Source organism: Pipistrellus hanaki (genome assembly GCF_964339955.1).
Source record: "Pipistrellus hanaki genome assembly, chromosome: 2".
Taxonomy (NCBI): domain Eukaryota; kingdom Metazoa; phylum Chordata; class Mammalia; order Chiroptera; family Vespertilionidae; genus Pipistrellus; species Pipistrellus hanaki.
The window spans coordinates 167,487,388-167,501,169 of record NC_140504.1 but is presented as its reverse complement, the minus strand read 5'-3'; the positions used below and the strand labels follow the sequence as shown (position 1 = coordinate 167,501,169).

At 35.5% G+C, this 13,782-nt stretch overlaps 1 protein-coding gene across 1 annotated transcript in view; it reads left to right on the top strand.

Moving 5' to 3' along the window:
* The window catches only part of FAF1 (Fas associated factor 1), a 292,045-nt gene that overhangs the window by 76,307 nt on the left and 201,956 nt on the right, over positions 1–13,782 (top strand). Inside the window, exon 6 of the mRNA XM_084872908.1 lies at positions 3,960–4,051. Coding sequence (XP_084729034.1) covers positions 3,960–4,051 — 92 coding nt within the window. The remainder of the gene's footprint in view (positions 1–3,959; positions 4,052–13,782) is intronic.

Sequence of the window (13,782 nt, the reverse complement as noted above, 5' to 3'; positions counted from 1 at the left end):
GTACTATCTTTACATGATCATTATATTTTTCATGACCTCTCCTCCTTTTTTACAATGGGTTAAATCCCATGGTCAGTCTTATAATCACTTGCTTATAGGTTCTTGCCTCAAGGATCTTGCTTGACAAAAATCCTTATCTTGGACAAATCCAACATTTTCTGTTCTATGTCTGATAAATAAATATGACTGGAGATAATCATCATTCTGATTGATATATCTTTAAATTTATGACTTTGATCTTCAGAGGGCCCCTTAATGCTGCTTGCTAGGCAGTCATAGTATATTCTCCTAAATGACTATTTTCTCTTCAGACCTTTAAACACCTTTTTCCCATTCCCACTCTCCCATTCTCACTTTCTATTTTCTGAAATAGAAAATAAAGGCAATCTCAAGAGAATTTTCACAAGCTCCCAACTTGGTGTTTGTTTACTTACTTTTTTCAGTGATTTTCAACTTTTTTCATCTTATGGAACATATAAACTAATTGCCAAAATTCTGTAGCACACACACAAAAAATATTTTTGGCCAATCTAACAAAAATAAGGTATAATTTTGATTTATAGAAATAAATAATAATAGTAATTACCTACCTTTTATGCTACAAAGTGACTTTTTAAAGAATCAGGTGCCTATACTTGTATATAAGGATTTCTGAAACCAAGAATTAACCAATCAGACACAACCATATTATGTGGACATGACCAATAAAATGTAACTCTATTATATGACCTATATATTTATGGTTCAAGACGGGACATTCACACTGGATGGCTATTGTTGTGTTGGCTGTTGTCATTTAAAATATATTTATTTATTTATTTATTTGTTTGTTTGTTTGTTTGTTTGATTCCAAAGAGGAAGGAAGGGGGAGAGATAAATAGAAACATCATTGATCAGAATAATTGATCTGCTGTCGCCTGCAATCCTCACACTGGGAATCAAGCCCACAATCTGAGCATATTCCCTGACTGGAATCGAACCATGACCTCCTGGTTCATGGGCTGACACTCAATCACTGAGCGACACAAGCCGAGCTGCTGTCATTTTCTTATTTGGTAATCTAAGATGTCAGTCCCCCTGACTAAATAAGTCAGGTATTGCATGTTTTAAAAATTCTTGCAGTACACCACTTGAAAATTACTGCTCAACATGTCCTGTTCAATTTCTGATAACATTCCGTATCCCTTCTGGCCTATTGAAGGACTTCACTCTTCCCTGTCTTTCCTGCATTATCAATATTTTCCTGCACAAATATTCAAACATGATGTTATTGCTTCCATTTTTCTCTTGATCCCATCTCTCCTTTCAGAAATCACTTTATTTCTCTAGTCCCCTTGATAACAAAACTTTCCCCAAAGAATTGTCTATATTTGTTGTTTCTAATTCCTTTTTTTCTCATTTCTCTTGAGCCTAGTCTAAGCAGATAGCTGCTAGTGCTCTTGTCAGTATCACCAGTGATCACGCTACTAAATTCAGTGGTGATCTTATCCAGTGTCATAGTTTTTAAGTATCATCCATATGCACTATCAGTTTGATATCTCTAATTTATATCTCCATTCTAAACCTATTCTCTGAATTCCAGGTTGATATATTCAGCTGCTTACTTATCTTCTCCACTTGAATGTCTTAATATAAATTTCAAACCTCCAGGCCCTAAAGGACGTCCTCTGATACAGTTTTCAATTGATGACAACTTTTTTCTTCCAATATGTCATTCTAATATCTTTTAGTTCATTATTGATTCCTTTCTGTCATAACCCATTTCCAGTTTGTCAGGAAATCCTTTTGTTGCTATCTTCAAAATATATCCAGGGTCCAACTATCTTGTATCATTTCTACTACATCACACTGGCATCAGCCAACATCAGCCTTATCTTGGTACTAGAGGCTCAGTACATGACATTCGTGCACTGGGGAGGAGAAGGGGGTCCCTTAGCCCGGCCTGTGCCCTCTCACAGTCTGACTGGGACCCCTTGGAGGATGTCCACCTACCACAGAGGCTCGAGAGGCTCCTGCCACTGCTGCTGTGCTCGCCAGCAGTGAGCCTGGCTCAGCAGCGCTCCCCTGCAGCACACACAGATTCTTATACTGACCACCAGGGGGCAGATGCTGCATTGAGTGTCGATTTGCATTTTAGGGTTTTATTATATAGGATAGCTTCCTCTGTGCTTCTGCCCTCCTCTTTCAATATCTTTTCCATCTACTTTTTAACATAGCTGACAAAGTGATCCTTTTTATTTTTTGTTAATCCTTACCCGAGAATATTTTCCTTTGATTTTTAGAGAGAGTAGAAGGAAGGGGGGAAGGACACACTCAGAGAGAAACATCGATATGACATATCGAATATTTGCCTCCCGCATGCACTTCTACTAGGGCCAGGGATTGAGCCTGCAACCAAATTACATGCCCGTGAATGGAATTGAATCTGAGACTCTTCAGTCTGTGGCTGACACTCTATCCACTGAGCCACACCAGCTTTGGCAAAGTGATCCTTTTTAAACATGATTCATTCATATCACTTCAGTAGCTTCCCATCTTTTTCAGAGTAAAAGTCAGAACCCTTACATGAGCCTAAATGGCTCAATACATTTCCTGTTCCTACTAAGTCTGTTATTTCTCTGACCTGTCTCCTATCAGTGCTCATTTGGCTTCAGTTACATTGGACTACTTGTTCTTTACTAAGCATTTTGCCCAGCTGTTGCCTTTGCCTGAAGTATTTTTCTCTATATTCTCATGGTTTCCTGAATACCTTCAGGTTTTTACTCAAATGAGAAGGTCTCTGATCACTCAGTTCAAAGTTACATAACCTCTCACCCCCATATTCTTCACCCCTCCTTCCCTACTTTGTGTTTAACAGAAAAAAAAGAGATCACTTTCTAATACTCAATTATATAAGTTAATATTTTATTTATTCCTATTAAAGCAGGAGTGGGGAACGTCTGACCTATGGGCCATATAAGGGCCATAAAATCATTTTGTCTGGCCCTGCCAGTGCATTAGGGGGTGAGTTAATTAAATGTTTGACCAAATATAGTAGGCTATATTTTTAAGTTGAGAATTTTATATGGCCAGCAAATGAGGTCATAAATATCCAAATTGCCCTTGGCAGAAAAAAGGTTCACTGCCCCTGTAATAAAGTGTAAGCTCTCTAAGATCAGGGGTGTTAGACTGTTCTATCCACTGCTATATTCTCAATGTTTAGAATAGGTGTGGTACAGAGTAGGCAACTCAGTAATATCTGTTGAATAAATGTATGTCCTGGGTTATGATGTAAAGATGTAAAATGTGTTTCTTAATTGTATTGCTGTCAAAAATGTTTGAAGTACATTAGCAGGTATTTGTCATCAAGATGTGGGTTTGAAAGGTATGCAGTTTTATGGCAAAGAAATTTAGTGAAATTTTGTATGATTATCAAGATAGTAGGTGAAATGTAGCTCAAGAACAATTTATTCTTTCAGAATGCTTTAACCAAAATTCTCTGAAGGAAGAGTTAAGTGAACTAAGTGACATAAATAACACTTAATAAAGGATTTCATCCAAGTCACTTCAGCTCTCAGCCTGTGGCTCCTCAGGTTGATTTTTTCTCATCTTTTCTAGGCCTAATCATCTTGGAAACCTACACTGCTAATCTTTGCTGTAAAGATCCAGGAATGAAATGCATATTAGTTGCAAGGATATATTTCTTTAATGAAGACATCAATGAGCTTAACTGTGTTCTTATCTATTTATATCACTTCATGAGTTAAGAATTTGTATTTTATTTTAACGTTCATATTCATGCTAATTTATGATATGCATGGGAGGAACAAGGTTATTTGGGTTCAGTAGTTCTGCATTATCCTATTAGGAAATTGTCAAAAGAAGAAAAGTCAAACTACAATATTGACAGTTTTTCAAGAACTATAGGAAAAAATTAACACTGCACAATTAACAGGCATTTTTGCTTTTTCCTTTTTCAGACGGTCTTAAAATCGCTACATTTGCCAAAAAACAACTGTCTCTATGTTCTTACACCAGACTTACCACCACCTTCATCATCTAGTCATTCTAGGTAAGGTGTTTACTTTTTTTTTTAATCTGAAATGAAAAGTTTGATTGTTAATAACATTGCTTTAAGCTATATATAAATATCAAAATCAAATAAAAATCTTGTTGAATCATTAACTTACTAACAGTTATTAACTATATAAAATTTTAAATTATATGGTTTAGATAGTTTATTTGATTTTAGTAGTGGCACTTTTTTTCCAAAGAAAATCTTTAGCAAAACTTCATTATGCAAGAAAGTAAAAAATGTTATTTATCTGTTTGAAGGGGCAGGGGTGGAGGGAAGAATTAGAGTTAGAGGGAAGAGAATAATAAGTAAATGGAATTCCAGCCTATCCCATAGCTAAAAAAGGCATACCTTTGAAGAAAATTCATTGGGCTCTGCAGAATGCAGCTTAAAAAACACTGATATATATTTTTTTATATTGCTGATATTATTTTCTCCCAAAATTACTGTGCTCTCTCTGGAAGGCAACTTAGGCTAGATGATTATATGTTTACTTAAAAACTATGTGAAAAGATCAGATATAGAGTTAATTTTTTTGATTCCCATCTTCCATTCATCACCACCCCCTCCACCCCCACCACCACTACCCAAGTCTTTTTCTCTTTGGCTACCATCATCTTGTTCTATATATCTATGGGTCTGTTTCTGTCTTGTTTTGTTTATTCATTTGTTTTGTTTTTGTCCACATCTAAGTGAAATCATACAGTATTTGTCTTTCTCTGTATGACTTAGCTCACTTAGCATAACATCCTTTTGGTCCGTCTATGTTGTCACAAATGGCAAGGTTTCATTCTTTTTTTATTGCTGAATAATACATATATACCAAATCTATATCCATTCATCATCAATGGATGCCTAGGGTGCTTCCATATCTTGGCTAGTACTGGTAATGCTGAAATGAATAGGGGTGCATGTGCCTTTTCAAATCAGTATTTTTGTTATCTTTGGATAAATATCCAGAAATGGAATTGCTGGATAGTAGCAACTATTTTTTTTTTTTTAAAGATTATATTTTTATTGATTTCAGAGAGGAAGGGAAAGGGAGAAAGAGATAGAAACATCAATGATGAGAGAGAATCATTGTTTGGCTGCCTCCTGCACACCTCTCACTGGGGATTGAGCCCACAACCCATGCTGGCCAGGCTCTATTTTTAATATTTTAAATTAAATTTTAAACAGGAATCTCCAGACTGTTTTTCATACTGCAGTAATTTCTTTGTATTGCTTGAAGTCTTACATATAGTATTACGTATGTCTCCTTTTCCTCCCATTGACCTTCCCCCTTTCCCTCAACCCCCCAGCGTCTGTGTCTGTTGGTTATGCTTATATGCATGCATACAAGCCTATTGCATACCACAGTAATTTACAATCCCACGCAGTGTATGACGCTTCCCTTTTTTCCACATCCTCGCCAGCATTTGTTATTTGTGGATTTATTAATGATAGCCATTCTGACTGGTATGAGATATCTTGCTGTGGTTTTAATTTGCATTGCCTTGATGATTAGTGATGTTGAGCATCTTTTAATATGTGTGTAAGTTGTCTATATGTCTTTTTAGAGAAATGTCTATTCATATTCTCTGTCTATTTTTAAAATTAGATTGTTTATTTTTTTGATGTTTAGTTGTATGAGTTCCTTATGTTTTTTGGATATTAACCCTTTATTAGATATATGATATGCAAATATTTTCTTCCATTCAGTAGGTTGATTTTTCATTTTTGTTGATGCTTTTCTTTGCTGTGCAAAACTTTTTTAGTTTGCTACAGTTCCCGTTTGTTTGTATTTTTCTTTTGCTACTCCTGCCTAAGGAGACATATCCTAAAAGATATTGCTAAGAGGGATGTCAAAAAGATTACTAGCTATGTTTTCTTTGAGGAGTTTTATGGTTTCAGGTCTTACATTTAAGTCTAATCTATTTTGAGTTTTTATTTTTATTTATTTATTTATTTATTTATTTATTTTTTTAATATGGTGTAAGAAAATGGCCCAATTTTTCTTTTTTTTTTTGCATGTATTTGTTCTGGTTTTCCAACACTACTTATTAAAGAGATGATCTTTAATTGTGTATCCTTGCCACCTTTGTTTTAGATTATTTGACCATATAAGCAAGGATTTATTTTTGGGCTTTCTGTTCTATTTCATTGATCTATATACCTGTTTTTATACCAGTATGATGCCATTTTAATTATTCTAGCTTTGTAGTATAGTTTTTATTTCAGAGAGTTTAATATCTCCTATTTTGTTCTTTTTCAAAATGTCTTTGGCATTAGTCCCAGGCTTGAACCTGTCCAAACGCTGTAGCTGCTCTCCACAGAAATTAAACATTTCAGAGAGTTATAATTCAACATAAAAGTCTGAGTGAACAAAGCATATCAACAAAACTGAATAGCTCCCCTATTCCTCTGCAATGCTGAGTAAGCCAAGATGCGCAGCTTGGAACCTTGAAAGGGGCACGTTTCTAGGCATGTGCTGAGGAGAATGACATCTACCACTGCATTACAATGTGGTGCTGAATTGAGATCTTTAATGGAAAATATCCAACCCTACACAACATTAAAATTTCAAGAATAAAAAAAAAAGTCTTTGGCTATTGGGGTGTTTTGTGGTTCCATATAAATTTTAGGATTAGTTGTTCTAATCTGAGAAGAATGCCATTGGCATATTAACAGGGATATTGGTATATATTTGTTTAGGTAGTAAGGACATTTTAACAATATCAGCCCACCCATCTATGAGCAAGATATATCTTTTTATTTATTTGTATTTCTTTAATTTCTTTCTTCAGTGTCTTATAGTTTTCAGAGTACTGATCTTTCACCTCTTTGGTTAAATTTATTCTTAGGTATTTTATGTTTATAAATTAGATAGTTTTCTTAATTTTTTTTCTTCTGATTGTTATTGTTGTATAGAAATGCAATAGGTATCTGTGTTTTGAAACTTTATTGAATTTATTTATTAGTTTGACTAGTTTTTTGGTGGAGTCTTTAGGGTTTTTTCTATATAGTTATCACATCATCTACAAATAATGAGAGTGTTACTTCCTCTTTTCCAGTTTGTATGCCTTTGATTTCTTTTTTGTTGTTTTGTCTGCTGTGTCCAGGACTTTCAAAACTGTTTTGAGTGTAAGTGGTGATAGTGGGCAACCTTGTCTTGTTTCTGATATTAGAGGAAAAACTTTTAACTATTTACCATTGACTATATTAGGTATGGGTTTGCCATGTAGAGCATTTATTATGTTGAGATATGTTTCTTTTATACTTTGTTGAGTTGTTTTATAATAGAGGATCTTGAATTTTGTCAAATGCTTTTTTTTACATCTATTGAGGTGATCATATGGTTTTTATTCTCTATTTTGTTAATGTAAATCAATGTAAATCTGTAAATCAATCCTCTTGATTGATTTACAGATGTTGAGCCATTCTTACATCCTTGGGATATCCCACTTGGTCATGCTGTATAGTCCTTTTATTGTATCGTTGAATCTATTTTGATAATATTTTATTGTTAATTTCTGCATGTATGTTCATCAAGGATATTGGTCTGTACTTCTCTTTGATATAAAATTTTTATTAAGATTTTCTCTCTATTTGGAATAGAGGATCTCATTTTTCAATTTTCACAGTGAAACTGAGTACATTATAGAATGAGAAAATTATTTTAATGTTTAATTATATATTATATTATTATGCCGGATGAAGCAAATTTATCTAAAGTGAATTATTATGCTAGTATTAGAGTAATAATTTTTGTGAGTATAATCTCATTCCAGAACTATGTTTAAGTTGTTTTAGATCTTTATAATATTTACTTTTTTTTTTTTTTTTTTAATACAACTTGGCAATTTTGTGTGGTAGAGAGACATGTATCCCTAAACTTTGAGTATTGTCAAACTTTTACCACCATCTATCAAATATCTTTATTATTTACGTAATGGAAGGAAAACATTTCTGTTTTTCTCTATTGCACTGCTCATAGGACACTTCTGGCTACAACATTTATATTTATTTTGTTTTGTTTCACCAGCAGGCAGTTAGTCAACATCTGCTCAGTCCCACAAGGCTGGCCCCCACATCAGCCAGTAATTGCAAGTCTAGGTTGTCTGTGTTTTTGACCAACTGGCTATAATTGGAGGTTGATAAAACCTCCTTTTTGGGTATGAAGATTTGCTAGGACAGCTCGCCAAACTCAGAAATGTCCTCTACTTACTATTATTGATTTATTAAAAATGCATGTGTGTATGTGCATATGCTTATTGATTTCAGAAAGAGGAAGGGGGAGAGAGAGAGAGAGAGAGAGAGAGAGAGAGAGAGAGAGAGAGAGAGAGAGAGAGAGAGAGAGAGAGAGAGAGAAACATCAATGATGAGAGAGAATCACTGATTGGCTTCCTCCTGCACACCCCCTACTGAGGATTGTGCCGGCAAACTGAGCATGCACTCTTAACGGGAATTTAAATCTGTGACCTCCTGGTCAAGGGTCAACACTCAACTACTGACCCATACTGTCTGGGCAAAAAACAACAACAACAACAACAACAACAAACATACTTTAAAGGATATAAATGAACAGCCAGATGAAAAAATAAATAGCAAGCTCTATCAAATCATTCAGCTGGGGTTTTTCTATGGAGGCTTTATTACATAGGCATGATTGACTGAACCATGGCTATTAATGATTAACTCAACCTCTTGCCCCTCTTCTCTCTTGATAGGTGGGGAAGAGGGGGATACAGATAGCATCTTATCACAAGGTTGGTCCCCCTATTAACACCCATTCTAAAAGGTTTTCTGAAAGTCACCTTATTAACAAACTCAGGTGTAGATGAAAATGAATTACTTAATAAAAGAGTAACATGCTAATTGACCGTACCTTCATGATGCCCAGCAGCAAGTCAGGAGTGAGTATGCAAATTAACCCAACAAAGATGGTGGGTTAATTTGCATATACAGGCACCAAGTGGCCAGGGGGCGTTCTGCACCACTCCAGCTGCTCCAAGCCTTTGGGCAGCGTGGGAAGGCAGCTCTGGGCCAGAGCAAAGGAGGTGCCAGCAGCCTGGGGAAGGAAGGCCCATTCTTGCATGAATCTTTGTGTCTCGGGCCTCTAGTTATGAATAACAAACAAAACTGCTTTCACCTTGCTCCTTTCACCTTTATCACTCTTATTATTGATTATTGATTATTATCTATTATTTCTCAGTAGTGTGGTTCAATGGATTTATCAAAAAATCTTCCTGAACTAATGGAAGTGTTCTTCATTGCCTTTTGGCAGACCTTAGTTTGATTGCCAATTGATCAATCCCTAGGCAAGCAGGAGTCTACAATGCTTTTGAAATGCACTGTTTATTGGAAAATGAGTCTTCACATAGCACTTAAGTAGTCTTTTCTAGTTGACTTTATAGATTTTTACCAAGTTATAATGATGTTTCCTGCATTGGAATAATAAGAAAGAAAAATTAAAAGTGGAACAAAAGACACAGAATACCTGGGTAGCCAAGTGGTTGGAGGAGGGGCATGTAGAATTTCCTGTTAATGAAAAAGTTATATTAATGAATATTTAATTAAAATATAACTAAAAAGCCAAGGTGTTTTTATTTCAGTGTGTTAATATAGCTTTCTATACAACTAGAGATTATTTTTGTGTGTGTGATGTATCTTAAAGTCTGAATTTAGAAGAGACAATTAAAAAAATTTATGCAGAATCTTAAAGGATAATGATAATAATTACTTTTAATTTTTAATTTAAATTTGTGTTTTACCAAATAAAAATATTTTTTGACATCTTAACTATACAGTGAAGTCCAAAAACAATTTCCGATTGAGATATATACAGCCCATCATGTTATCAAATATGATAGACAGAAAAAATTGCTGTGTGATAAACTTTACGACTTAATTTGATATTTTTGTTATAATTGGTGAATAAATAGAAAACTAACTTATAATTCATAACCTAATTTATAATCTAAAAAGGAGAAAATAAAAGGTAAATCTGATTTTTAGTGTTATATTTGAGAATAGACAAATGAATGGAAGAGGTCTGAAATTGGTAGAGGAAAACAGGAAAGTTTATGCACATATTATCCCATCCATTTCTTAATATCAGATTTGGGATTTAAAAAAATACCTCATCCAAGGATATGTGTTTTTTGTTTTTGGTTTGTTTTGTTTTTTATTTCTTATTTTAGAGAGAGGGGGAGAGAAAAAAAGAAAGAGAAACGATGTGACAGTGAAACGTCAGTTGGTTGTCTCCCATATATGCCCCGCCTAGATATGTACCCTGTTGAGTTATATATATTTACTAGAGGCCTGGTGCATGAAATTCATGCATGGGTGGGGTGTGTGTGCTTCAGCCCAGCCTGCAACCTCTCCAGTCTGGGACATCCATCTCACAATCCAGGACAGCTGGCTCCCAACTGCTTACCTGCCTGCCTTTCTGATTGCCCCTAACCATTTATACCTGCCAGCCTGATTACCCCTAACCACCCCCATGGCAGCCTGATTGATGCCTAACTGCTTCCCTGCCAGCCTGTTTGCCCCCAGCTTCCCTCCTCTGCCGGCCTGGTCACCCCTAACTGCCCTACCCCGCAGGGATAATTGCCCCCAACTGCTCTCCCTTGCAGGCCTGGTGCCTCCCAACTTCCCTCCCTTGCTGGCCATCTTGGGGTGGCCATCTTGTTAATTGGAGTGATGGTCAATCTGCATATTACTCTTTTATTAGAAGGATAGAGGCCTGGTACATGGGTGGGGGCCAGCTGGTTTGCCCTGAAGGGTGTCCTAGATCAGGGTGAGGTTCCTTTGGGGTATTGGGCAGCCTGTCTGTGGTGGTTTTCAGGCCAGCCATGGCCCCACGACCCAAGCGGAGTCTCTGGTATCTGGAATTTATTTATCTTCTACAATTGAAACTTTGTAGCCTGGAGTGGAGCCAAGCCTCCTGTTCACTCTGTGGCGGCAGCCATTTCTGTTGGAATTTATGTATGTTCTATAATTGAAACTTTGTACTCTTGAGTGGAGGCCTGGGCCCGCCAGGGTGTGTGGAAAGCTTGGCTTCCTCTACTGCCAGGGAAACCCAAGCCCCCCTCCTGCTCTCTATGGCTTTAGCCATCTTGGTTGGGTTAATTTGCATGCTTGATCTGATTGGCTGGTGGGCGTGGCTTGTGGGTATAGAGGAGTGATGCTTAATTTGCATATTACTCTTTTATTAGATAGGATAGCCCATCTTGTTAGCAACTGGGAATCAAACATGCAGCCTTTCAGTATATGGAAATACACTCCAACTAACTGAGCCACTTGGGCAAGGCCAGATTTGGGATATTTTAAAAAGAAACGGTATATTTTATTTAGGTATTTTGTTTGATGTTTAATTGGTTTTATTGTTTAATTTCTCTGAGATGGGTCAGTGGAGTTGGAACATGGAGGGAAGTTGGATAATAAACTGTCCATCAATTGCAATGCAGAACTATGGTGAAGTCTTGCTGTTATATTTTAGCATTCCAATTCCAGTGCAATGGCAAACATTAGGTTCTTTATAAAATATCAGTTTCTCTAAACAGACTAGATGGCATTGGTATTATAGTGTCACTCTTAAAATTTATTATAACAAAATTAGTAAAGTAATATGATTATAACTTATTTCTCCAGACAAAAGACATCACCGTATAATGAGAATTTTGTATTGTAGCCCCAGCTTGGCTAAGGGCTTTTTAGTTTTATTTATAAAATGGGAAGCATTGTTTTCAGTTGTTAGGATGGTTGTAAATATTTAATAAACAGGAGTGGCGCATTAAATGCGAAAGCAGAAATTACAAAGAAAAATAATTAAAATGACTTATCTATGCTACTAAATACCAACAGTAATCCTTTTTATTTAACTCTGATTTTCATAACAACCCTGCAGGGGTACAGATTGATGATGATACTTCTATTTTGTAGATGAGAAAATTGAAGCGTTTAAACAAAGAATTTTGTAGATTGCTCAAAGTCAACAGTAAATACTGACTCTGAGGTGTCCATCTGACTGTCCCTCTTCTATACCTTTCAAATTCTTGACAGAAATATGCAAAGCTTTATTCCAAATATGCCTACTTTTTTGGAGGCTCATCTTTAGAATGTGATTTTTTAAAATCTTGTAATTTATCACTATATACTATTTGAAAGGCATTTACATTATTTCACTTATTTTAATTATTTTAAGGATATTCATTAAATTTCAGTATGCTAATTCACTTTTAGTTATAGTACATTATTAATCATTTAGTAAAATGTAGATATAAAAAACAGGCTTTTAAACTATTTACTGACAAATAATTTTATTCTCAAGATTTGGTGAGAACTACATATATAGAGAACTGTATCTTAAACCATGTACTATAAAATTTTTTAAACTTGATTTTACTGCCACTAGGGGGTGCCTGGTAATTGAGTCTTATTTTGAATTTACAACATCTTTTTGGAAAACAAAAAAGCCAAGAGCTACAAAATTATGATATGAACATCCTATAATTGAATTATATTTATAATTATTTTAAATTAAATTATGTTTTCAGAAACAGAATTTCAATTTTTCGGAGAATTTAAGAGCAAATTCCTTAAAAAAATATATATTTTATTGATTTTTTTACAGAGAGGAAGAGAGAGGGATAGAGAGTTAGAAACATCGATGAAAGAGAATCATCGATTAGCTGCTCTTGCAAAACCCCCACTGGGGATGTGCCCGCAACCAAGGCACATGCCCTTGACCGGAATCAAACCCGGGACCCTTCAGTCCGCAGGCCGATGCTCTCTCCACTGAGCCAAACCGGTTTCGGCAAAGAGCAAATTCTTAAATCATAATCTTTATAACATCAGAAAAGCATTTAAAAGTATTTTTAATAAATCAGATTTTACAAATTAATTGAAAGGTGAAGCAATACCCATATGGTACAGCTTTAAATTTTACTATAAACCATAGTAAAATTAGAAAGGGAAAAAAACTTAATTATGCATGTTTCAAATTATTTTAGGAAAGATTCAGTCCATAAAAGATTTATTGATTACCTACTTACAGGTTCGGTCCTCAAGGGGCTTATAACCTATTCATTAAAGGCATTTAGGCTTTTTCTTAATTCATCTCTTTACAGAAATTGTCCTTAGATATCACTCATTTTTATATTACTATCTGTCTGCCACTCACGTTTATTTCTCAGTAAGATCCTCTTTTCTTCATCTGCTTTAAAGGTTGTTGTTCTTTAAAGTTCTGTTTGTAGCAGTCCCTGTTACTGTACCTTCTCCCTACAGTGTCAATGCTTCAATTTCCAAACGTGTAAGGTCACTCACAAATCTCTATTTATGAATGCACTTGAAGCCTAATGCATGAACATATTCGTGCAAGAGTAGGCCTTCCTTCCCCTGGCTGCCAACACTGGCTTCCCTCTGGCACCTGGGACCTGGGCTTCTCTCAGACCGCCAGCAGGCCGCCGGGACCCAGGCTTCCCTTGCAGCCCTGGCTTCCTCCAGAAGGTCATCCAGTCTAATGAATATATCACGCTTTTATTATTATAGATATGTCCTAGTTGTCAATGGAACTTTTCACTGGCGTGTGTCCCATATGTAATTTAAATCATGTCTATAACTTATACACTCCTGAGAAGTCTGTACTACTACCTTGTGGTTTTTTCTCTCAAATGTATAAGGTACAAAAGCTGCTTTGTGTGTTCCAAATAGGAAGATGATTATTTTAAAAACCATTGAGTTTG